At 59.2% G+C, this 25,654-nt stretch overlaps 1 protein-coding gene and 1 non-coding gene across 6 annotated transcripts in view; one reads left to right on the top strand and one right to left on the bottom strand.

Moving 5' to 3' along the window:
- RIPOR2 (RHO family interacting cell polarization regulator 2) overlaps positions 1-25,654 on the top strand; it is a 77,706-nt gene that overhangs the window by 24,954 nt on the left and 27,098 nt on the right. For 4 of the 5 annotated variants that reach the window (XM_036343036.1, XM_036343038.1, XM_036343037.1 and 1 more), the window contains exons 2-3: positions 22,833-22,959; positions 25,232-25,387. In XM_036343036.1, coding sequence (XP_036198929.1) covers positions 22,833-22,959; positions 25,232-25,387 — 283 coding nt within the window. Of the gene's footprint in view, positions 1-10,990; positions 11,212-22,832; positions 22,960-25,231; positions 25,388-25,654 lie in introns of those variants that run through there. The other variant, XM_036343039.1, reaches the window with a different exon arrangement.
- On the bottom strand, positions 17,130-17,236 carry LOC118673875. The gene has a single exon (XR_004973528.1). It is a non-coding gene; the product is annotated as a U6 spliceosomal RNA (small nuclear RNA).

Here is a 25,654-nt window from a genome sequence, read left to right as displayed (position 1 = left end):
AATACAAATTCCTATCATGTATGCACAACGGCTTTCTAGAGCAGGCGGGAGTGGCATAGAAAGGGATTCGGCAGAGTTTTCTCTTATGTCTGGGTAACCGAGCCTATTCCAGACGGGACTCGTTTCCAGAACTGGGGTTTAGAGGCACCTTTCAGAGGCGATTGGGGTGCCAGCAGTCCTGAGGGGGTCAGGAGCCTGGGTCCCAGCGCCGCACCTGCTGCTGCCTGGCGTGGGCCCTCCCACCCGTCCTCCCCGCAGAGAGGAAGGGAGAGGGAGGGAGAGAGACAGAAACACCAATGATGAGAATCATGGATCGGCTGCCTCCTGCACACCCCACACAGGGGACTGAGCCTGCAGCCCGGGCACGTGCCCTCACCAGGAATCGAAGCCAGGACCCTTCAGTCCGCAGGCTGACGCTCTATCCACTGCACCACACAGCCGGGCAGGGGCCTCATTCCTCACCTACAGCACAGGGCTGAGGACAGATCCTCTAAGACCTTGTGCTAACTCCACCTTCTCTTCCTGAGTCCTCCTCCCACATCGGACTGCACCTCCCAGGAGCTCCCGCCGGCCTAGGTGAGCTCCCGCCGGCCTAGGTGAGCTCCCGCCGGCCTAGGTGAGCTCCCGCCGGCCTAGGTGAGCTCCCGCCGGCCTAGGTGAGCTCCCGCCGGCCTAGGTGAGCTCCCGCCGGCCTAGGTGAGCTCCCGCCGGCCTAGGTGAGCTCCCGCCGGCCTAGGTGAGCTCCCGCCGGCCTAGGTGAGCTCCCGCCGGCCTAGGTGAGCTTCTGCCGGCCTAGGTGAGCTCCCACGGGCCTAGGTGAGCTCCCGCCAGCCTAGGTGAGCTCCCGCCAGCCTAGGTGAGCTCCCGCCGGCCTAGGTGAGCTCCCGCCGGCCTAGGTGAGCTTCTGCCGGCCTAGGTGAGCTCCCACGGGCCTAGGTGAGCTCCCACGGGCCTAGGTGAGCTCCCACGGGCCTAGGTGAGCTCCCACGGGCCTAGGTGAGCTCCCACTGGCCTAGGTGAGCTCCCACGGGCCTAGGTGAGCTCCCACGGGCCTAGGTGAGCTCCCACGGGCCTAGGTGAGCTCCCACGGGCCTAGGTGAGCTCCCACGGGCCTAGGTGAGCTCCCGCCGGCCTAGGTGAGCTCCCACGGGCCTAGGTGAGCTCCCACGGGCCTAGGTGAGCTCCCGCCGGCCTAGGTGAGCTCCCGCCAGTCTAGGTGAGCTCCCGCTGGTCTAGGTGAGCTCCCACGGGCCTAGGTGAGCTCCCACAGCCTGCGGCTCTGAGCCGCCTGGGAGTATAAGAGGCTGTGGGCACAGAGTTTCCTCCACACAAAGGAAGATAAATGCCCAGGAGCCTGTTGCCAAGGCAACCCTTGTCCTTGGAGTGGACACAGTCTTAAAGGACTCCCCCCCTGAAGGGACTCGGATGGAGAATGCAGGTCCGTTTGGTTCAAAGTGAAAACAAATTCATTCCCATGTACAAACCACGTGAAGATCTGGGGAGGGGGCAAGTGCGTCGAGCTCACAAATACCTATTTTTAACGGCCTCTCCAAGGTCCTGTCGGTGCCCCTGCTGTGTTCTGTGGTTAAAGAACATGTTCAGGGACACAGAACAGAGAGGCCGTGGGTGTGGCTCTGCTCTTGGTGTGGGAGGAGGTGCCTGTGGTTAGAGAGAAGCTGTGATGCACCTGCCCCCAGAAGCCCAGTGTTTACTCTCTCTCTCTCTCTCTCTCTCTCTCTCACACACTCACACACACACACACACACACACAGGTTTGCTTTCTAAACAGCAGCACCATCGAGCCGGTTAGAAGATGGTTACTATCAGGTAGACTGTTCCTTTTTAAGAATTTAATTTGTTTCTACTGATTTCAGAGAGGAAGGGAGAGGGAGAGGGAACTTGAATGATGAGAGAGAATCATCGGCTGCCTCCTGCACGCCCCCCCCCCCCCCGGGATCGAGCCCCCAACTCGGGCAGGTGCCCTTGACCGTGAACCCCACCGTGACCTCCCGGTTCTTAGGTCAACACTCAACCGCTGAGCCGCGCTGGCGGGCTGGGTGGACCGCTCTTTCTGGGGGAGCACTTGCTGTGATCACCAGGGAACTGGGAGACCAGTCCAGTGGAGTCAGGGGAGCCTTTCTCGCTGTGGTTTCCAACTCGGCCAGTTCAAGGGCCGTCATCTGGCTTCTCTCTGTGCCGTCCTGACAGCCGCCTGGCGGGCGGATAATGACAGCAGGGACAACTGTACCAACAACGATGGTGATCATCACCATCAGAGGAAAAAGCAGTGTCAGGCGCAGCGCAGGAATAGCCTGGCTGCCTCCTGCACGCCCCCTCCTGGGGATCCAGCCCACAACCTGGGCCCGTGCCCTGGACCGGGAATCAAACCGTGACCTCCCGGTGCATAGGTGGACACTCAACCACGGAGCCGCCGGCCAGGGCCTCCTTCTCCCCTCTCAGCCTGGCGAGGGCGAGTGGCATCCAGTAAACAGCGCCAGCCAGTCAATGATGCTATTACCATCGGTGTTTCTCCCTCTCCCTTCTTCTCGGAAACCAATAAAAACATACTTTTTTAAAGAGAGAAGGAAGGAAGAGCAGGTTAAATTAAGATCACGTACAAAACCCACACGTCCTGACAGTTCAGGCTGGTTAGGCACAGCCTCCGGGGCAGGCCGCGCGCCACAGGCTGCGTTTATTTCCTCCGATGACGGCTGCTTAGCTGTGTCGCTCCCTTCCCAGGCCCGTCGCTGGGCTGGACCCAAGTATCGGACGGGAGTGGGGGCGGGATGCTGCTTGCTCTTTCTTTCACGTTTGCCAAGGTGCCTGGGAACCGGCCCGCCCCACATTCCTGGACAAAAGCTGCGGTTGGCAGTCGTCCCTCTGCGCTCTTTGTCGTGGGGTCTGGGAGCAGACACGGCGCTGCCCCTCCCCCTCCCCTCCACCCCCGCCTCGCCTCCCCCTGCAGCAATTCCTGCCTCAGGGCCTCGGGCTGGGATTCAGGCTGGGATTCCTGCAAAGCAGTCCCTTCCACGCGTCTAGGCCTCCTCTGCCTGGTGCCAAAGAGCCGGTGTCATTCCAGACGCACAAACTAAAATAGCACATGGCACACAGCTCCGCGGGCTCCGCGCCGCGTCCACCCGTGACCTCACGGTGACCTGTTGAGATCAGCCAGGGCCAAACGGGCCCCCACATCCCAAATAAAACCTTTTCGCTGCTCATCCGGGTCTCCACGAGCAGCCAGCACCGTCTTTTTAGGGACGGGACGCGGCCCTGATCGCATGGTCCACGGGACGGGAAGTGGGAGCATGTGCCTGCCCACGGCAAGAGGCAAAACCACCTTCTTAAGGAAGGAGACACGTCGCTGTTATGGCTAAAACGGGGGACGCGCTGGCGCTCTGCCCCTCCTCCGACGGGAGCCACGTGGCGCTCGCGAGGCACCGTCCCCACCAGCGAGGAATGGTGTCTCCGCCGGTGGGGGCGGCTCGCCTCCTCGCGTGTTGTCGGGCGGCTAGATGCTGCCTGTGGGTGTGTGCCAAGCAGCTGTGATGTTCCGCAAAGATCTTTACAACCCAGGTGATTTCAGAAGAGAATTTAAAGATGGAAAAGCTGTTGGCTGAGTCCGCCGGAAGTGACTGTCTCAAGTTCCACAAGACAAGCAGAGCCCTGGCAGGTGTGGGTCAGTGGGTAGAGCACCGGCCCTCGGACTGAGGGTCCCAGGCTGGATTCCAGTCCAGGGCATGGGCCAGGGCTGCAGACTCAATTCCCAGCCCTGGTTGGGGCATGTGCAGGAGGCAACCAATCGATGTGTTTCTCTCTCTCTTCCTTCCCCCCAACCCCACTTTCCTTCCACTCGCTCTAAAAATCAATGGAGCCCTAGCTGGCTTGGCTCAGTGGATAGAACATGGGCCTGCGAATCAAGGGTCCCGGGTTCGATTTCGGTCAAGGGCACAGGGCCGGGTTGCAGGCTCGATGCCCAGTGGGGGGCGTGCAGGAGGCGGCCGACCCATGATTCCCTCTCATCACTGATGTTCCTCTCTCCCTCTCCCTTCCTCTCTGGAATCAATAAAAATACATTTAAAACATAAACTGTCCGCTCAGTGTCAGCAGTAACGAGCCAGGAAGCAGGAGAAAGTGACTTTCGGGTCAGACACTGCGTCCGGACGCGCAGCTGCACGGACATTTTGTTCTCTGCAGACCGCCACTCAGGACGCGGAGCGCGAGGAGAGCCGAACGCACTTTCGGGGGGGGGGGGGCTTCCTATTTATAGAAGGAATTTGAAGAGCCGTGCGTCAGGGAGTCTGATATGCAGCTATGGCTTGGGGGAGGCGCTCCTACCTCTCAGATAAATCACAGGCCTGGAGGTCGGAAACTGTTCTCCTTCAGTAGCTGGTGTCACGCTGGAGGGCGCCAAGGATGCCCGTGGGGTGGGGCTAATCCCATTAGCGTCTCTAAAAATGAAAGAATAAATTAGAAATCCAAATCTCAATATAACGCTTTTCCAGAAGGTGCTATTTGGAATGGCCTGCACTCCACAGCCCGAGGGAAAACGGGGTGCTCGCTTTGCAGACAGCTCCCAGCGAGGGCCAGGCCGGCTTCCGCTGGGCTGCTAGGCTACGTACTTTGTCACAGAAGTCCGAGAGCCACCACCGTCTTTACTGTAAATCTTGGGTGTTCATCACTCAGACTTCCAAACGGGGGCGGGGGGGGGGGCATAGCAAAAAGCAAAAATATTTGGACTCAAAAGACCTTGTTCAACTTGCTGGTAGTTCTTTCAGAAGCTTCACTTTCCATCTGCCCCATGGAGGTGATGGTTACAATGCGCATGAGGATGGGGTGATGGTAACAGTGATGATGGTGATGGTGATGGTGGTGGTGATGGTGAGGATGGTGATGGTGGTGATCGAGACGATGATGATGGTGATGGTGACAATGGTGATGAGGATGATAGCAGTGATGGTGGTAGTGATAGTGATGATGATGGTGATGATGGTGATAATAATAATGGTGATAATAATAATGGTGATGATGATGATGGTGATGATGATGGTGATAATAATAATGGTGATGATGATGATGGTGATGATGATGGTGATAATAATAATGGTGATGATGATGATGGTGATGATGGTGATAATAATAATGGTGATGATGATAACGGTGATGAAGAGGACGGTGATGTGATGAAGAGGATGACTGTGGTGACGGTCATCTCCCTGACAAGTCCCTATGAGGTTAAAGGGGAGAATGTATGAGATGGTGGAAACCATGAAGGGGTGACTATATAGGTGTCGGTTACTACTTAACGGTGATGTGCGCAGCGTCCCAGCCTCCCGTGTCTGCACAATTCCCTCTTCCACTCCCGGCCTGTGATTAACAAAGACACGGCTGACAAGAGCAGAGCTCCTGAGCCTGCTCCGTGCAGCGCTCTCCTGAGAGCGCGGAGGTGCGCCTGGCCATGAATTCACAAGCCTGGCTGCCACCTGATCTCCTCCGTGTGACCCAGGCAGGTCTCAGAACAGCCCATCGCTTGGCACAGAAAAAGTACGGGATTTCCCACCCATTTCTCACTGTTCCCACCGTCTGTCTCCCCTGAGAATTCTCTGAGTTAAAGGGTAATTCCGGCTACGGCAGTTTTCTTCTGGAGAGTCCCCTGGCCTTGGTCGGGAATGCTGGGGGTGAAGAATTCGAACTTTAACTGGATCTGTAACAACACAGAACCCTACTTCCTGGGTCAATATTTACCGACAGTAAACACTCCGCAGTTACTGCCTGCCCATCTCTACTTGTTTAAATGTTTCTCATTTTAAGATAACTCCCACTGAAATTTGAATGTTATATATGTTACAGCATTTAGGACAGTAATTAATAATTAAGATTTTAAATGAAACCTTGGCAATGTCCCCTCTAGTGGTATTTGTTTTTGTTTTGAGTTCCATGGCATGCATGTGCATGTATGTGTGTGTGTGTGTGTGTGTGTGTGTGGATAGATAGATAGATAGATAGATAGATAGATTTTGGAGAGGAAGGGAGAGGGAGAGATAGAAACATCAATGATGAGAGCGAATCATTCATCTGCTGCCTCCTGCATGCAACCCAGGCAGGTGCCCTAACTGGGAATTGAACCCTGACCTCCTGGTTCCTAAGTTGATGCTCAACCACTGAGCCACGGGGGAGAATGTTCCAGAAAGGGCCAGGGAACCTACGTGGTTGCGGTGTGATGTGAGCGCGCAGAGAGGGAGGAGCCGAGAGCCCAGAGGTTCTGGCTGGAAGGATCTGGGTTCTGCTCCGTGGCCGTCACGGGTGGGTGTGGAGCAGAGTGACAGGATTTGATTTGCTTTTAAAGAGAACATTCTGACTGTTGCCTTGGAAATAAAGAGGAGGCATAAGAGGCAAGAGAGGGAGTCCTGCCCAGCCAGGACCCAGGAACCAAGAGGTCACTAGTTCAATTCCCGTCAGGGCACAGGCCCGGGTTGCGGGCTCGATCCCCAGTGGGGGGCGTGCAGGAGGCAGCTGATCAATGATTCTCATCATTGATATTTCTCTCTCTCCCGCTCCCTTCCTCTCTGAAATCAATAAAAATAAAAAATAAAAAGCAGAGAGGCCAGTGAGGAGTCAGCTGGGATAGTCCAGAGGGAGTGGTGGGACTCACAGGCCTGATACTGACTGGAGCCTGCTGCAGGGACAGGCGTGGGGGTGGGGCGGAGTGGGGCGCCGGGGCCTCGGGAGGCCAGCTGGGGACAGTGAAGCTCGCAGTGCGGCTATAAATAGTGGGTGATCCAGGAGGTCCCCTGCCAAGTGCCCAGAGCAGTCGCATTCAGGAAGTGTCTGGTGAAATGGTGACGTGAAAGCGGCATATACCCAAGTGAAAACCATTCACAGATTTAACTCCAGCTCACGGGGACTGGGCTGTACAACCTACACGGGCTGTCCGTGGAGCCGGGAGTTCAAGAATGCAGTGCAAACTGCTCGCAAACACGGAAGGGGCAGTGAAGGGGGGCTGGGTAACCCCGGCGGGCTTCCCGGAGGAGGCATGTCCACGGCTCCCCATCCACACCCGGCCTCCTGCACGCGACGCTGTGCCCTCTGAGTTAACCTGCTCGCAGGTCTCGCCCTTTTGCTCCCAGGAAGTACAGCCATGGGATCGCAGCCGGAAGAACCTTTGGTGTCTCCGCCCCATAGAAGGCAGGCAGGGTGTCGATCCCTTTGCTAAACTCCCTCCGCTTTTCCCTTCCCCAGGGGACGCATCAGCCTCCCTCAGTCACAGGTTCACTCACCAGTCAAGAAGTAGCAGCCGGCGCGTTGCTCTCATTTTAAGTCGAATCCCCCGACGACGTCTTCAGTCACTTCCCTTCATTCTAATCCCAGGGGTGGCGGGGGGGATGGCTCTTCCTGGGAGTCTCTCGGGTCCCCGAAAACCATGGAAAGGACACATTCACCCACCAGTCACTCTGCAAACCCTGAAACAGCCCAACAGTTGCATACCCCCCGGGCGCGTGAGTTGAACGTGAGTCTTTGCTGACAAGGGGCCAGTGTGCGCGGAGAAGGGTCGGCCTGTCTGTGAACTGGGATCTGAAACGCGGACACCAGGGGCACAGCTGTTGACCGTGACTCCCTCCTTGAGGACAGCGCCATTCTGACTCGCACGCCGTTCCCCCCCCCCCCCCGGGGGCTCCCAGGAGGTGGTCGGCTTATCTTCCTCCAGGAGCCCCTGGAGGGTCAGGGAGAGCCACCGCCATCTGCCCAGGCCTGTCTCCGCCTCTTCCTGCTGCCGCTAAGGAAATGCGGCAGGATTCAGGGAAAGATCTGGAAGGGGCTGCTCTCTTTCGAGATTTGCTTAAACCAAAGCCCTTGCCTTCGCCACTGTGGCTGTGAAGCGTCCGCCTCCGCGGCCTCGGCCCTAACGCCTATTTTGGACGTGACCGGAGATGACGCTTGGGAGGAGGGGGAGTAATGTATTCACTGTCAGCGTGGTGACCCCGCGGCCGCCCTGCCTGCGGCTGATTCCGGAGGGTGATGGCGCCCGGTCCGGTCACAGCCCCTCTCTAGCTGATGAGGAGAGTGTGAGCAGACAGGGGCCGCGGGGAGGCGGCGGGCAGGTGCCTGCTCCTGAAGAGGCCTGGGCTGAGGCCTGGGCTGAGCCAGCGGTGGGCAGGGTCAGATTCCCACTCTCACCTCCGCTCCTGCAGCAGCCAGGCTGGGCGTGAACAGGACTGACAGCTCAGGGCTGGCCTTGCCGGGAGCCCAGCTCTGTGGAACCTCACCGCCGTGCTGGGGGGGGCGGGGGGGGCAGGCTGGGTGTCTAACTCCTTCCAGGGCGATGTCACCCACATCCTAAATCAGAAAACCAAAAGGATGAAGGGAGGAGGATGCTGGTCGGCGCGGCAATCGGAGAATGAGGGGATGTGAGCAGGTGGACGGCGGAAGCGCCCACGGGGACAGGACTGGCGTCTCAGAACGGCCCCGCCTCTGGGGGGCCGGGGGCGCACAGAGCAGGGTCACCGGGTAGAGGAGGCGTTTCCACATCAGGGCGTGGAGCTGCTGTGCACTCGGGAGTTAAGCATCAGAGCCGTGAAAAGAGACGGCCTGGCTACGGCCAGGACGAGGCCCCACACCCACAGGAAGCTCTGCCCCTCGGCCGCCCTTCGGACGAATTGGGGTGGCGTTCACTAGCACTGACCGGCGGGCGGGCCCCATCGGCTCCCCACCCCAACACTGTTCATGCCGCAGAAACCATCACCGTCCCTGCAGCGCCCACGGGCCTCTGCCACGACACCCACCTCTTGTCCAGCGCCATCCTCGCCTCCGGCTCCGCGGGTGTGCCTCGGCTCTCCTGCCGCCTGAGTTGAAAGAATAGCTTGTTGACTGAATGGCTCTCACGTGTTTTCAATCCCCACTGACACGGGCAGCGGGGGAGGCGCCACCTGTGCGCACTGTGCCTGTGGGAGGCCCGTTCCCCTCCGCGCGTCGGAGCCCCGTGAAGCCTCCCCCAGCGGGGTCTCTAAGGTCCCCACCCCAGCGCCCCGCAAGCTTCCGGCGTCATTTGCCGGGTCGGACGGACGAGGGTCCAAGGCCTCAGCCTCAGCCTCTGAGAGCTGATCAGTGAGGCGGGAAGAGCAGGCGCCTGTTTCGGCAACAGGAGGGACCAGGAGGGAAGGGCAGGCATCTAACCGAGAGGAGCCGGGGAGGAGGTAGCCACCCGGGAGCCGGGAGCCGGGAGCCGGGAGCCGGGGCTTCTGTGGACACACAGGGCCATTGAGAGGAGACATTTGAACGAAGATAGTCCTGGGGCAGACTCTTTTTTTTTTTTTTCCAATGTGTATTTATTGGTTTCAGAGAGGAAGGGAGAGGGAGAGAAACATCAATGATGAGAGAGAATCATGGATCAGCTGCCTCCTGCACGCTCCCCACTGGGGTTGGAGCCTGCAACCCGGGCCTGTGCCCAACTGGGAATCGAACCCGTGACCTCCTGGCTCACAGGTCAGCGCTCAACCCCTGAGCCAGCCAGCCAGGCTGGAGCGGACCCTCATTTGGTTCTGTGACCTTGGGTTCGCCACTTCGCTTCTCTGGGGTTTGGATCAGACGATCGGGAGAGACTGTGGTGTGTGCTGGTTGTGTGGAGCTGTGCTGGCTGGCCCCTCCCGCAGGCGTGCACCTGACCTCTGGGGAGGGTCAGTGCTAGAACCATGGGGTCCCCGTCACCAGCAGACCCCACAGCCAGGAGCCTCCCGTCCAACGAGGGAAGCGGCCCTGTTCTGGGCCTTCACCGCCCGTATCCCGCCTGCTCCACTCCCTCCCTGAGGGGGCAGGTCGAGGGGCATCGAGGTGACTGTACCCCCTCCTTCCCTCTGAGCTTCCGTCCCAAATCCAGGGTGCCAGTGAGGAGACCTGAAGGCGGGAGCCACCAGCCGCTTCGGCTCCCTCGGTCCCCTGGCCTCTGGCTCAGTATGTACCACCCTGCCCCCCACATTCACCCCAAGCCTCAACTGGACACCCACAGGGGAGACGGGGTGAGGGTGGAACATACTGTGGTAAGAAGAGCATGGAGCCCTCGCTGGTGTGGCTCAGTGGATAGGGGGACGGCCTGTGGACTGAAGGGTTCGGTTCAGGTCAACGGCACATACCTCCGTCGCAGGCTCCTCCCTGGCCCGGGTCCTGGCCCGTGCAGGGGGCAACCAATGGATGTTTCCCTCTCTCTTCCACTCGCTCTAAAATCAATGGAAACATATCCTCGGGTGAGAATTCACAACAAAAGGGCCTTGCATTTTTAAATCTCCCCTGACTCTGAATAACAGCTTCACCGTGGTGATCAGGGGCGAGTTCCCTGGCCTCTCAGAGCATCAGTTTTCCTATCTGTGAAATGGGGACAGGAATACGAAAGGGGGTGTTGTCCATGAAGCACCTCGACTCATGTCCATGGCCTCCTGCCATCCGGCCCCTTCCTTCCCCGGGAGACCTGTAGGAGATTCCCAACACCCGTCCTGCCCGGGGTGCTGGCCTTGGCAAGGTGGGTGCTCTGGGCTGTCCCCCACGCGCACCGCACACACATTTACACACACTCACACTCACAATCACACACACAGGCCCCGCCCCCGCCGCCTGCACTGGGGGCCTGTCCTGGGCGGGTCTCCCTCCGCTCCCTGGGGTCCTCGCCGCCACTCACCCGGCGCAGCCTCGCCCCAGATTCCAGGCGCCCCAGCAGCCTCGGAGCGAGCGGGGCGCCAGGAGCGGCCCCACGGAGCCGCAGGCAGCGCTCACCTCCCCAGGCCTCGCCCGCGCGGGGGCGCCGCTGCCCGCGCTCAGGCTCCCGCCCCGCGCGCCCCGCGCCCCACGCTCCGCCCCCGCGCGCCCGCCCCTTTCCGCGCTCCCGCCCCGCGCGCTCCCGCCTCCCACTCCCCGCGCTCCCGCCCCGCGCGCTCCCGCCTCCCACTCCCCGCGCTCCCGCCCCGCGCGCTCCCGCCTCCCACTCCCCGCGCTCCCGCCTCCCACTCCCCGCGCTCCCGCCCCGCGCGCTGGCAGCTCCGCGCCGCCGGCCGCTCACCTTCCCCGGGCGCAGCTGCACCGCGCGGCCCGCGCCGGGCGCCCTGGAGGGACCGCTGTCCCCGCGCCCGGGACGAGCGCCGTGTCTGCGAGCCGGGCGGGCTGTGCGGGGGACCGAGCCGCCTGCCGTCGCCGGAGCGGGTCCCTGTCATGCGGAGGGGTCGCCCTCTCTAGGTACGTGCGCCTCCCCCGCGGGCTCTGGCTCCCGGACTTGCTCACAGCCGTGGGGACCTGGGCGTCCGGGGCTCCCGCACCCGCCGCGGGGCTCGGGGTCCGACCCTTCTCAGGGACACGACGCTGCTGCCAGGAAGGGGTGCGCTGACCGTCCTGAGGTGCCGGGGGAATGGGGAGACCTGCGGTGCCCCAGGGAGTGGGGGGACCGGCGACACGTTGGTGAGGAGCCCGGGGCAGCTCCGGGTGGAAGACGCCCAGGACCCCAGCTCTGCGCCCTGGGCAGGGGATGCAGGCGCCCTGGCGCCCGGCTCCGGGTGGAGGTCGGGGGTGGAGGGCTCTCGGTGCCTCTCCCCCGCGTGTCTGGACCCAGAGTGGCGGTGGGGGTGGGGGTGGGGGTGGGGGCCCCCTCGGAGGAGGGGCGAGGAGAAGGCGCCGCTCCGATGCCCACCAGGGTCTGGAAAGGTGGGGGAGGGGTGATGCGTCCGGGGTGAGAGCACCCCCAATTCCCAGGGCTGGGAGGGGTCAGGGAGCTGTCACTGCGAGACCACACCCCCTCTCCGTCCCTGGGGGTGAGGGGGGCAGGGAGCAGGGAGCATGCCTCATTTTATTATTATACATTTGTATTGATGTCAGAGAGGAAGGGAGAGGGAGACAGAAACACCAATGCTGAGAGGGGATCATGGATCGGCCGCCTCCTGCACGCCCCCTACTGGGGATGAGCCCGCAACCCGGGCCTGTGCCCTGACCGGCAATCGAACCCTGACCACCGGGCTCATAGGTCGACGCTCAACCACTGAGCCGCGGCCGGCAGGGGAGCGCCTCCTTTTAGAAGGGAGAGGGCGCTGCCTGGTGTTAGACCAGCGGGAGCCATCAGGTGCGGAGGGGGCAGCAGCCTTGCAGGTCCTGGATGGAGGGGGGGCTCCCTGGGGAGCAGGAGGGGGAGGGGAAACCGGAGAGAACCAGCTGATGAGCGGTGACGGGTGGGGCGCAGGGGGAGATGGGCAGCTGGGCTCTCCCTGCAGATCCCTATGCGCCTGGGAGACTGAGTGACGAGGATGGTCTCAGAAAACGCGGCCGGCTTTGCTCCCTGCTCCCTGCTCCCTGCATCCGCCTCCCGCTCCCAGCCATGCAGCTTTAGGGGAGGCCGCCTGGCCCTCATGGGGGGGGTGGGGAGGACGGGGGGCGGGGCACAGGCTGAAGTTTAGGACCCGCCCATCGTCGCCCCATTCCCAGAGAAATTGTACTCGGCGCTGTCCGTGGGGCTGGGCATCTGGTGTGGCATTCACCCCTGTGGTACCTGACACCCCATCATTTCTTCCTTTCTCTTTCCATCTCTCTCTCTCTCTACCCCCTCCTGCCCCCACCCCGTATCCTCCTCACTGAGCTCCCCACCTGCTCCCCTCCAGCCTTTTGGGCCAGCCTCTGAGTTCGCCCCAGAACACCCACCCCCCCACCCCATTGCGTCTCCATCCCACTGGGCCTGGCCGCTGTCACAGGCAGGGGATGTCGGCCGGCCGGGACCCCGATGGGCCGGCAGCAGGAGGCTGCTCCCAGGGTTAGCTGGTCAGCAGCCGGGAGCTGGGGGCCCTGCTGCCGGAATAAGTTGCAGGGGTGTGTCCCCGGGGAAACAGCTGCCCCAGGAAACGCCTCCCTCTCCCCCACTTCCTCCAGCCCCGCCCCCTCCCCAGGCAGCCCCTTCCCCTCAGATCCTGCCAAGTCAGGGCTGTCCCCCAGGAAGGCCGTGTGTCCGTCTGTCCGGAAGTCTGCTGCTCCCCAACATCTGAAAACCTAAACACCGAGGCTGTTCAGGGAAAACACGCTGTTTGTCGTTTTCAAAAGCCCCCAGTTGCTGTGGCTTCTCCCGCTCGCGACACTCCAGCCTGAGGCTTTGCTTTGCATATTTTATCTTCAGCATAAATACAAAGAAGCAGCAAGTTGGGGGGGGGGCGGCTGAGGGCACACACGAGGGTCTGGCACAGACTTCTGAGTCCTTGGACACAAACTGCAGACATGCTCTCCTTCCTCCCGCCCGATGCGAACGAAGTACAGTGATTTCCAGCCGAAAAGACCCACTGCTTTCCAGGGTGCCTGGAGAGCCACGAGGCTGGGAGGGAGACAGCCTCCTCCCCCCTCCCCCCCAGAGGAAGGGAGAGGGAGAGAGAGAGAAACATCAATGATGAGAGAGTCATGCATCAGCTGCCTCCTGCACGCCCCACACCAGGGACCGAGCCTGCAACCCGGCCTGTGCCCTGACCGGGACTGAACCGAGACCTCCTGGTTCACAGGTCGACGCTCAGCCCCTGAGCCACGCCGCGCGGGCAAGGAGGCAGCCTTTATGTCCGTCGATCTCGGTATCTAAACTCACATCAAAATTCCTCTCTTGAGCCGTGAACCTTCCTCCCCACCCCCACCCTGCCCCCATGACGGCCAGGCGGCCTCCTCTAAATCCCAGGTCACTCCATGGGAACATGCCGCCCCCCACCAGACACTAGGCGACGCCCAGTTCCCCGTGCAGCCGAGCCGCCTGTCTTATGCTTCGGTTTAATTCTCGATTCTTGGCTCCCCCGTTGTGTCGGGGACAAAGGTAGCTGAGGAGGGTGACGCATACGCTGAACATGTGTTAAATGCTCGGCTCCGGCAGCCAACAGCCCCTTCGGTTGAAGAGTTTAAAAGCCAGCGTTCCATTGTGCTGTCACTGCATTCGCTGGGTGTGTGTGGGCATTCGCTGGGTGTGGGAGGGAGAGGGGGTAAAAGCTGTCTTGTTTTCATTCTGAAAAGCAGCCAGACGTCTAAAAGCAGTTTCCTGCTCTTCTCGCAGGAAGTGGTGGAGGAAGGGAGCTGTCGTGTTCACGATGGTGCTCGGGGCAATGGCCGGCCTGCCTTGCTTTTTTAGAAAAAATGTCTTTTATTGATTTCAGAGAGGAAGGGAGAGGGGGAGAGAGAATCATCAATGATGAGAGAGAATCATGGACCGGCTGCCTCCTGCACACCCCACACTGGGGATCGAGCCCACAACCCGGGCATGTGCCCTGACCGGGAATCGAACCCTGACCGCCTGGCTCAACCGCTGAGCCACCCCGGCTGGGCCAGACCTGACTTTCCACCGGGGCTTCCCTGGCCCAGGCGGCCCTGCGGAGGACAGATCCCTCCCCAAGGTTCTGTCCATCTGCCGAGCCGAACGCCTCGGGCGGGAGGAGATAGACAGCTTGTGTTTGTGGCCGTTCAACCGGAAAAGAATACAGCTGACGGCAGACAAGGAGGCAAGGGAATTGGGGGCTGGGGCTGGGGGAGGAGGGACAGACAGGCCGGCAGCTCATCACCGGTTCCCCAAGGCGAGCGGAGAGAAGAGCTCGGCCCATGCAGCTGTCACGTGAGGGGACCCCTCACCGTGATCGGGAGAAAGTGCCGAAGGGGGACGGTGTCGCGGCTGTTCCTTTTCATTCCTCTCCCCGTTCAAACTCGAGTCCTCACAGCAGCTTCTCGAGGCATTTCCCCTGAAAATGACAACCTCACCACGGCCGCGGGCCCGCGAGACGCCCGGCCGAGCCGAAGCCCTGGACACGCGCGTCTCGAATGAATTCAGTCAGAACAGCCCGTGTCCTGCCGCTCTGGTCCAGTGGCCTCGGTTTTGGGGTCAGAGACTCTCATCCCGCCTTGGTTGGAAGCCTGCCCTGGAAATAGCAGATGTTTTTATCCGCGGTTTTCTCGGGCTCTAGACAGACCATGGGCCCCGGGGCCCAGTGTGGACACCGCTTCTGTCTGTTACTTTTTAATACATTTTGATAGATTTCAGAGAGGAGGGGAGAGGGAAAGGGAGAGAGAGAAACATCCATGATGAGAGAGAATCATGGACCGGCCGCCTCCTGCACGCCCCACACTGGGGATCGAGCCTGCAACCCGGGCCTGTGCCCTGACCGGGCATCGAACCCTGATCTCCCGGTTCATAAGTTGATGCTCAACCGCTGAGCCACGCCGGCCAGGCTGCTAATTATTAATAGCACCCATTTCACACAGAAGTGTTCCTGTTTCGATGATGCATTGACGACAGTCACCCCAGCAGTGAGGGCTCGAGGAGGTCAGAGGAAGGGAAGAGGCTGAGTGGGTGGTCGACGATTCCATTCCGCCTGTGGGCCTGTGTGAGGCTGCGGGCAGACGGAAGGAGAGGGGGGCTCTCCTCACGGGAGACCAGGAGGATCGTGCACCCCCTGTGGGCACAGGGTTTCCTGTGCTGTCCTCCGCTGTGTCCGCAAAGAGCAGGCTGGGCATCGACTGGTCACAGCCTGTGGCCTAGCTTCCGGTTTGACGCTGAAGGGGGGCGCGTTGGGGACAGTGAGGAAGGTCTGCAGGGACCCGTGATGACATCGGGCTGTTAGTAACGGTGACGGTGGCCAGACAGGGCTGGCGAGGGCACTGCCACACACAACTGCGCACAGAGAAGCCTGTCTCCTAGCGCCTGCCGGTCTGTGCCACTCGTCGCTGGGGTTTGATGCCACCTCACCTCTGGGTCCGAGGTGACCTCTTCCTCCTCCAGCACCTGGTCAGGAAGCAGCTGAGGAACAAAGGCGCCCTTCTCGGGCGTCTCCTCTGTCCTTGTCCCCGAGGACAGGAGGACGTGGGGAAGGGAGGCTGTCGGGAGGGGGAGGGCCCTTGCAAACACAAAAGCAGCACAGATGGACGCCAAGGGCACGCGTGTCTCCTCCCCTGGGGAGGAGCCAGTTCTCGGGGACAGTCTCCTGGAGCCCATGCTTCTCCTGTAACCGGACAATGAACGGGTCACCCACAAAGACCTGCCCCCCCTCCCCCCATAAGCCAGCTGCTTATACTGGGTAAAAGGACAGAGAGTACATGGGGAAGTAGGCAAAGGGCGCCAAACGGGCAGTTCACAGGTAATACGGCTGGAGACTTGCAAAGGCCTGCGGGCAGGCAAGGGCTGGGGGCCTTCCAAGGGCCGGCGGCTCTGGTTTGTGCAATAGGTTGCTCATCTTTCCAGGGTCACAGGCAGCTCCCGACGGGGAGGAGGGACCGCATTCCCAGGTGAGCTCCCCGCCAGGTTAGGGAGCCCCTTCTTTCATCAGAACAGCACGGTCACCGCTATCAGAGCTCGATGGATATTTCTTACAGTTGTAGCTGGTCCCCAACATCCTGTTTCTGCCCCTAACACCCCAGGAGGTCGCTCCTGGTGCAGCCTCCGGGTCCCCACTTTGTGCTGCAGGGGACGCCTGGAGTGCCCACCTCCTCAGGGGGTGACTCACACCAGCCCCCCCGCTGCTCCCCAAAGTTCCGGGTGAACGACCCTGAGCAAGGACTTCAGGACACGGCCCCCCACCCCGGGGCCCCCGCATGGCAAGGCCCGACTTCTCTGTACGGTTATTGGCCGCAGGTCAGCCACCTTGAAGGGGTCCGCGCCTAACCAGGGTCTCACCCGGGTTCATGCGGTGTGGGTTAAGGAGTGGAAGGGGGGCGTGGGATACGTGGGGATGCAGCTCTGAGAACACCATCAGGCCCCGCCACAGACAACACGGGAATATCATGCCTGGCTCACGGAAGGGTTGGGTCAGGAGGGCCGAGAAAACACACGACGGCTCCAATTTCCCAGAACAACTTGGAAAGTCGCGTGTGAAACTGGGCGGCCAATGGGGAACAGCCGGCCGGCCTGGCTTAGGGGTTGAGCATCGACCTAGGAACCAGGAGGTCAGGGTTCGATTCCTGGTCAGGGCACGTGTCCGGGTTGTGGGCTCCATCCCCAGTAGGGGGCGTGCCGGAGGCAGCCGATCCATGATTCTCTCTCATCATTGATGTTGCTCCCTCTCCCTCCCTCTCTGAAATCAATAAAAAAAGATATTTTTTTAAAAATAAGTCAGGGGTGAGGAACTTTTTCCTGCCAAGGGCCATCTGGATATTTATTCATTTATTTATTTTTAAATATGGAACGCTTCACGAATTTGCGTGTCATCCTTGCGCAGGGGCCACGCTAATCTTCTCTGTATCCTTCCAATTTTAGTGTCTGTGCTGCCGAGGCGAGCACCCATCTGGATATTTAGAACATCATTCTCGGGCCGAACAAAACGACCCACTTACCGATGAGCCTGTCTGTTTGATTAACTCGCCCCGCATGCCTCAGGGCCCGACCCAATGGTTCGGCCGGACGTTCCCCGCCCTGGTCTGCGTGATGGCACCCGGTTTCCGTGGGTTTGTGCAGTGCTCAGCCGCGCGCACCCCCATCATCCCCGTCGTCCCCGTGAGCCACAGAGCAGCCCGTGGTGGAGGCAGCCTGACACGGCGTCCCGGTTTCACAAGTTAGGACACACGCGAAAAGGTCGGCTGTCTTGTCAAGGTCACGGTGTGAGGCTTGTCCAAGGTCACGGTGTGAGGCTGCGAGAGGCGGGCACGGAGGTGTCCTGGCCCCACCTGCCCTCCGCCCAGGGTGTCCCTGAGTGGCCTCTGCAGGGGCCCCTTGCCATCCTGGGGAGCAGGCGGGTGAGGTCTGCCCCCCACCCCTCCGTCCCCCCCTCAGGCCTGTTGGAGGCCGCGGTCCCCGGAGCCTGAGCTGGCAGCTTCCTCTCGGCGCTCCTTGCGCCTGCGCTTTGCGAGTGGAAACCTGCCCGGGACGACGTGGGAAGGTCAGGCCTGCTCCCTGCTGGGCTCTCTGACCTCCCCTCTCAGCCTGCCCTTGGGACTTGGTCAGAGTGGCCTTTGGCCCAATTAGGGCAGAGGTGACACGTGGTGTTTCTTTTTCAAGGGTTGCGTTTGCGTTTTTGGGTTTTTTAGATCCTCAAAGTGGGTTTCTTCACATTAAGATATTTTCCAGATGTCTTTTTTTTTTTTTTTTGGCTCTGTCCCCACGGAGGGAAGAAAGCCGCCCAGGCCAGAGAGGCCACCGGCACCCCAGCTCCCGCCTCCCCGCTGTGAGCTGACAGCCGGCGGCCAGGCGCTGGAAGGCTGGGTGAGGGCGGGTGGTTTCCGTGGAAGAGCTGGTCTCGCTTCTTCACGGTCTAACCGACCCACCCAGCCAGGCCTGCACGTCGGCCCTGCCTCCGGTGGACAGGCCTGTCCCCGGGTTGTCCCCTCTCCCTAAACCACGTGACTCCCTGTGCGGGTCCAGAGACGAGGCCTTCTGGGCACATGGGAAGCCATTGCGATTTTTTAAAAAATGTTTTTATTGATCTTTTGAGAGAGAGGAAGGGAGACGGATCGATAGAAGCATCCATGAGAGGGGAACATCCTAGATCAGCTGCCCCTGCACGCCCCCCACTGAGGATGGAGCCCACAGCCCGGGCCTGTGCCCTGATTGGGAACCGAACCCTGACCTCCTGGTTCCCAGGCCCACGCCTAACCACTGAGCACACGGGCCAGGCTGCTCTCTGCCTTTTACAAAGACGCTGTGACGATCTCTAAGACTGTGTGACTTGAGAGCCTCCATTCATTAGAGCTGGGAGGGGTGACATTGTCTCGGGGGACAGGGACCATCCAGGGGCCACCGGAAGCGTGCTCTCGCTGACGGCGGCAAATGCTCGCACTCGTACCGTTGGCTTTGACTCGGGAGGCAGCAGGAGCGTAGCGGGTTCAGGCCCTGCCCTTTCTCGCCGCGAATAGTAATTGTGCACGGCGTCACCCGGGGGGCGGCCGAGGGTGGGGGCGCAGTGACTGGCTGTGTCCAGCCACCTGTCCATGCTGCCGCCCCGTCTCTCGTCGCCTGAATACCCGGGTGGGGCAGCTGGAGCGCATCTGCCCCGCGGGGTGGAGGGGGCGGGGAAATATTTTTGGTGCCGGAAAAAATCCGCTCCCTCCTCGGATCGCAATGCCCGCTCCTGGGAGTCCTGTCCTGCTCGAAAGACGTGGCCCAGCTCACATTCCGAATTCTGCGCGTCCCATTTGCTCGCATGCAGGCATTCCGAGCAGCTGGTCGTCGGCAGGCGCTCACTGAATAGCTCACAGATCCTGCCAGAGAAAACCAGCGCTTAAAAATGCCTGCTCCGCTCTGGCCAGTGTGGCTCAGTGGGTGGAGTGCCGTCGGCCTGCGGACGGAAGGGTCCCAGGTTCAATTCCGGTCAAGGGCACCTGCCGGGGTGGCGGGCTCCATCCCCACTAGGGGACATGCAGGAGGCAGCCGATCCACGATTCTCTCTTGTCATTGATGTTTTTCTCTCTCTCTCTCTCTCCCTCTCCCGTCCTTTCTGAAATCAACAAAAATATATTTAAAAAGAAAAGAAAAGAAAAAGCAAGTCTGGGGCCAGGGCCGAGGAGAGGAGGCCGGGCCTCCCCTGAGCGCGGCCCTGAGCGCCCGCACCTCCCACCCGCCCGTGTGTGCTCGGCGCGATAATGAGATGCCGGAATGCCGGGCGCTTCAAGTGCTGCTTTAACAAGTGTTGTCATAACAACAGGGATGAAATGACGAATGTAACTCGGGTTGGAAAGAACAGCCTGCCGTTACCTCCCCGGGGCCAGGCCTCCGGCACCTCCCAGCCCAGCGAGGGCCGGCCCCACGCACGCCATCGGTCCGTGTGCTGGCTGTATTGTCTTTTCTTTTAGAAAAATATATTTTATTGATTTTTTTACAGAAAGGAAGGGAGAGGGATAGAGAGCTAGAAATATCCATCCGCTGCCTCCTGCACACCCCTTAATGGGGATGTGCCCGCAACCAAGGTACATGCCCTTGACTGGAATCGAGCCTGGGACCCTTCAGTCCGCAGGCCGACGCTCTATCCACTGAGCCAAACCAGTTAGGGCTGTATTTTCTTTTTTAAAATATTTTTTATTGATTTCAGAGAGAGAAACCTCAATGATGAGAATGATTAATCAGCTGCCTCCTGCACGCCCCCCACTGGGGATCGAGCCCGCCACCCGGGCCTGTGCCCTGGCCAGGAATCAAACCCTGACCTCCTGGTTCAGAGGTCGACGCTCAACCACTGAGCCACGCAGGCCGGGCTGAGCTGTATTTTCCTGCTTGTTTGGGGGGCCAGGGATCAATGGGCCGACCGTAGGAAATACGTATTCGTTCGATCCGATCGGGAGGCTGTGTCAGAATAGCTTTCAGATAACGCCCTCTCCTCCCTCTGAGGCTTTATAGATAAGTCCCGATTCCCTGTTCTACTGCCTCCCGTGCCCGTCAGCGAACTCGGTGTCAGGCACACGTGCCGGGCAAGGGAACAAGTACATCACACCCTCCTAGACCCTCTCGGTGCCTCCAGGATTTCCAAAGATGGAGCTCAGTTCTAACGGCGACGGCGACAATAAAAACATCTGAGCTCGTCAGCCTGGTGGCTCCCAGCGAAGATGTCGGTGCCCGGCTGACGCTGTTCGTTAGCAAAGAGGCGGCCATCGCCACGCTTGGGAGGACAGCTGCCGGCGGGAACGCCTGGGGATCGGGAGCGCCAGGCGGGCCGTTCCCGCCACACCCGAGCCTTGGCTTTGAATCTGGCATCCGACAAGGGGGGTGGTGGTGGGCGCAGGTTGCTCTCAGCAGCATCCGCGAAGCTGTGAGGCCCACGCTCCCAAGAAGTGCTCCCCTCTGATGCTCACGGGCTCGGGGGGTTTCACATAAACGCATGCAGACCCTGGGCAGGTCGGCTTATTGCCCGCAGCACCCACCTCCGCGGGGGCGCAGGGGGCTCGGAGCAGCCGGGACAGCTGGTCCTGCTCCCGTGTGCACGTCGTTCCCGGGGAGGTCGAAGCGTGTTCCGACTTCACAGTCTAAGATGAGTCATGACAGCGTCACTCAAACGCTGGGCTCCTTGCTAGACAGAAGTGAGTTTTGGGTCCTGAGGCCCCTCCCCTCCAGTCATCCCGAGGCCGCACTCTGCCCTGCGTTTGTTTAACCCACCGAATGCCGGGGCGGGTGTCAATCACCCGGCGGCTCCTACGTGGGCCGTCCCAGTGAGTGGACGCCACTCATATCTCTTCTCAAGGCCTCCAGGGACTCCGCCAGCCCCTTTTTAAAAAAATACATTTTTGTTGATGTCAGAGAGGAAGGGAGAGGGAGAGAGATAGAAACATCAGTAATCATAGATCAGCTGTGTCCTGCACGCCCTCCACTGGGGATCAAGCCCGCATCCTGGGCCTGGGCCCTGACCGGGAATCGAACTTGTGACCTCTGGGTGCACAGGATGCCGCTCAACCACTGAGCCACACTGGCCGGGGCTGGCTGTGGAGCTTTTCATTTTTGCCTACGTGTCACCCAGCAACCTGCCAGCTCCCCGCTGGCTACTGCCTTATCTCGGACGGTTGGCCCCAGTCCAGCTGGTGGGGGCAGGGACAGGAAGGGATTGACCAGGGAACTTGTATGCATATGTGCGTAGCCCATGGACACAGACAATAGTGCGGTGAAGGCCTGGAGGGCGGGGGCTGGGTGGAAGGGTGCAAAGAGAAGGAGAGTGGGGGGCATCTGTACACTGTCAACAATAGAACATAGCCACAGCTGGTGTGGCTCGGTGGGTAGAGAGTCGGCCCGCGGTCTGAAGGGCTCTGGGTTCGATTCCAGTCAAGGGCATGTACCTCGGTTGCAGGTTCCCTGGCCCTGGTCAAGGCGTGTGCAGGAGGCAACCAATGATGTCTCTCTCACATGGATGTTTCTCTCTCTCCCCCTCTCCCTCCTCTCGCTCTAAATATCAGTAAAAACATAGTAAAAAAACAAGGACCCTCCCGGGAGGAAGGGGAGCCCGTGTGTAAGCCCGCTCCTCTCTGAAGGCCCGGGTGCTGGGCCCTGCGACCTCGGGTTTTGAAAGCGAGGCAGGATGGGGCTGAGCACGGGCGTGGCCTCCTGGGTTTTTGCTGCTGTTGGATGGAGGTAAACATCGTGAAGTTTTTGTGGGTTTTGTGTGTGTGTGTGTGTGTGTGTGTAATTTAAAATTTATTTTGAAAAATAAGCTTTAAAAACAAGAGTCAGAAAACATCCGTGGTTGGCTGGGACTAGGAGTCCCTCCAAGGGGGTGCATGGGAATGTTCGGGGTGATGGGACTGCCTGCCCGTGCTGACACAGCCGACAGACTGAATAACTCAGTTTAAAAAAATACACATATTTTATTGATTTCAGAGAGGAAGGGAGAGAGGGAGAGAGATGGAAACATCCATGAGGAGAGAGAGTCATGGATCGGCTGCCTCCTGCACGCCCCACACTGGGCATCGAGCCCGCAACCCCGGCCTGCGCCCCAACCGGGAATCCAACCGTGATCTCCTGGTTCATAGGTCAATGCTCAACCAGCATAACTCAATTTTTTAAAAAAAGGATTAAAAGGATAAGAACCAAAAATGTACCCGATGTGAAAAAATACAGAGCTTACGGCTTTCCCTTGGGGAGAGTAAGAAGTTACTGGGGTGTAGAGAAAGGAACCGTAAAGGAGGCTGATTTTGAAGGCGTGGTTGAACCTTGTTTAAAATATATATCTCCCTGCGGAGACCTACCCTGATGATTGTGCGGCGTTTGTTTTTGCTGCTGTCCCGGGAGGCCGGCTTTGTGTCTCCGCACTTGAGAGCCACCCTCTGGCTCAGGGCGAACTGGGGAGGCGGGGTCCCGGCCCCCAGGGCTCCTGACTCACGGCCTGACCCCGTGGCACCTGCCTCGCTGCTGACACGCGTAGGGTTGTCTGTCTGAACCTGCCTGACAGCCGCCATCTCCCGCCTTCCAGGGCTGCCGGCCAGACTCCCCGAGATCATGCTGGTGGGAGCCCAGTCCTTCTCGCCCGGAGGGCCCAATGGCATCATTCGGAGCCAGTCGTTCGCGGGGTTCAGCGGCCTGCAGGAGCGGCGGTCCAGGCAAGTCCGCGGGGCTCCCCCTGGGATGCGGCTGAGGAGGAGCTGAGCTTCGGTGCTGTGCAGAGCATCTGTGTGCACGCAGCCTCGTCAGCGTGCATGCGAGCACACACACACACACACACACACACACACACACACGCACACACGTCTTACTTTCATCTCTGCCTTGGAAAATATGTCAGCCACCCCGATGAAGCGCTGTTGTTTCTTTTCTTTTTAAAAAAATATTTTTAATTGATTTCAGAGAGGAAGGGAGAGAGAGAGAGAGATATCAATGGTGAAAATCATGGATCTGCTGCCTCCTGCATGTCCCCTACTGGGGATGAAACCCGAAACCCGGGCGTGTGCCCCGACCGGGAATCGAACTGTGACCTCCCGGTTCGTAGGTGGACGCTCAGCCCCTGAGCCCCGCCAGCGGGCTGTGACGTTTCTTTTCTATCACTCAGCATTTCTCCTGCAGACGGGGTGGTGAGCTGTAGGAAAAGGATAGCTCTCCACCCCACCCCACCCTACTCCCACCCCACCCGTTTTTAGGTCTTTTGAGAAATATCACTCAAGAGCTTCCAATGTTTGAACCTGTTTGTCCTCTCCGAGCGACAACAGATTCGCCTTTGCCCAGGCATTCGCCGTTACGGAGCATTTTCTAGGATCTCTTCCAGTTTTTATGTCATCCCCACTGAGGGCTGATGTCCTTTCATGAGGGTTCCTTCCCTTTTTTTTTTATTTACTTTGGGGAATACCTAGGTCATACATGTGCCTGTTTGCGGTGGATATTTGCACGTTTTCGTACAAAACAAGAAGACTTGTAATTTATCCACTGCAACGTCGTACGTTGTCCTTTCTCACTAGTTCGATTTGCTACCCTTTTTTTTCCTTTTTCACCTTTTTGACCCCCTTCGCCTACTGAGCTCTCCACCCACCGCCGCCTCGGGCAACCACCAAGCTGCTGTCTGTCTCTCTCAGCTTGGTGTGTGTGTGTGTGTGGTGTGTGTGTGGTGTGTGTGTGGTGTGTGTGTGTGTGTGGTGTGTGTGTGTGTGTGTGTGGTGTGTGTGTGGTGTGTGTGTGTGTGTGGTGTGTGTGTGGTGTGTGCGGTGTGTGCGGTGTGTGCGGTGTGTGGTGTGTGTGTGTGGTGTGTGTGTGTGTGGTGTGTGTGTGTGTGTGTGTGTGTGTGTGTGTGTGTGTGTGTGTGTGTGTGTGTGTGTGTGTGTGTGTGTGTGTGTGTGGTGTGTGTGTGTGTGGTGTGTGTGAGTGTGTGAGTGAGTGTGTGTGTGTGTGGTGTGTGTGGTGTGTGTGGTGTGTGTGTGTGGTATGTGTGGTGTGTGTGGTGTGTGTGGTGTGTGTATGTGTGTGTGTGAGTGTGTGTGTGTGGTGTGTGTGTGTGTGTGTGTGTAAATCACAATGTAAGTGAAATCATAGGCATTTGTCTTTCCCTGTCTGACTTCTCTCAGCATTATACTCTCTAGGTCCATCCATATTGTCGCAAAGGGCAAGATTCCACTCTGTTTTATGGTTGAATAACCTTCCGTTGTCTGCATGCCCATCACAGTGTCTTCATTCATTCATTCACCTGTGGGCGCTTGGGTTGTTTCCACATCGTGGGCTGCAGGGAACACGGGGTGTGTAAATCATTGTGAGTTAGTGTTTTTGTTTCCTTTGGAGAAATACCCAGATGTGGAAATTGCTGGATCCTGGCTGCCTCCCTGCCACTCACAGAGACGTTGGACTTTATGTTAAACCCAAACCTAACGCACTCCGTGAAAACAGAGCTTAAGAAAAACCCATCAGTCCAGCCCTGTGTGCTGAGCTCTAACACTACACAGCATTAGCCATTTGTCCTGCCTATGGCTCTTGATCACAAAGGCAGTCATTCACACCCTAGTCTAATTTAGCAGATGTTTATGCCTGACGTTGCTGATGCACGTTTTGTTTTTTTTAAGTCGGTGTGTGTCCTTCTGCCTGTTTCTTATTTCCACGTGGGAGCATGTGTCCTTGGCTTCCTGTGGGGTCCCAGCAACATCATACATCGTCACTCGGAGTGCTGTCACCTGACCGGAGGAAAGCGCGGCCCAGCAACGCTTCCAGATTTCAGCAGTCACATCTGCCACCGAGAAACGCAGTGTGTGCTGGCTCAGCGGTGTCCTTCCACCGGGAACGGTGCCTTCCCCCGCAGACACAGACACAGACACAGACCCGAGATGACTGAGAGGCCTTTTCTCCGTGGGATTCTTTTGGGCGCCGGAGCCACAATGTCTGCCCTTTCTTCTTTCACAGGTGTAACTCCTTCATTGAGAATGCTTCTGCTCTCAAGAAGCCTCAAGCCAAACTGAAGAAGATGCATAACTTAGGGCACAAGAACAGCAGCCCCCCCAAGGAGCCGCAGCCCGCCAGGGTGGAGGAGGTCTACCGGGCTCTGAAAGGCGGACTCGAGTAAGAGCGCCAGCCTCGCCGGGAGCCGGCCCTTTCTCGTTCCTAAAGGCTGGGGGGTGGGGGCCAGAGGAAAAACGAGTCTTGCGAGATCATTTTAAAATGTCCGTTTCTGTAGTAGATATCTTATTCTTCTTTTTGAAAAAAATACATTTTTACTGATTTCAGAGAGGAAGGGAGAGGGAGAGAGAGAGAGAAGCATCAGTGATGAGAGAGAATCATGGATCAGCTGCCTCCTGCATACCCCACACTGGGGATGGAGCCCGCAAC

Source organism: Myotis myotis, unplaced genomic scaffold (genome assembly GCF_014108235.1).
Source record: "Myotis myotis isolate mMyoMyo1 unplaced genomic scaffold, mMyoMyo1.p scaffold_m19_p_18, whole genome shotgun sequence".
NCBI lineage: Eukaryota > Metazoa > Chordata > Mammalia > Chiroptera > Vespertilionidae > Myotis > Myotis myotis.
Note: the sequence above shows the minus strand (reverse complement) of the source record. Positions and strands in the feature narration are given on the sequence as shown.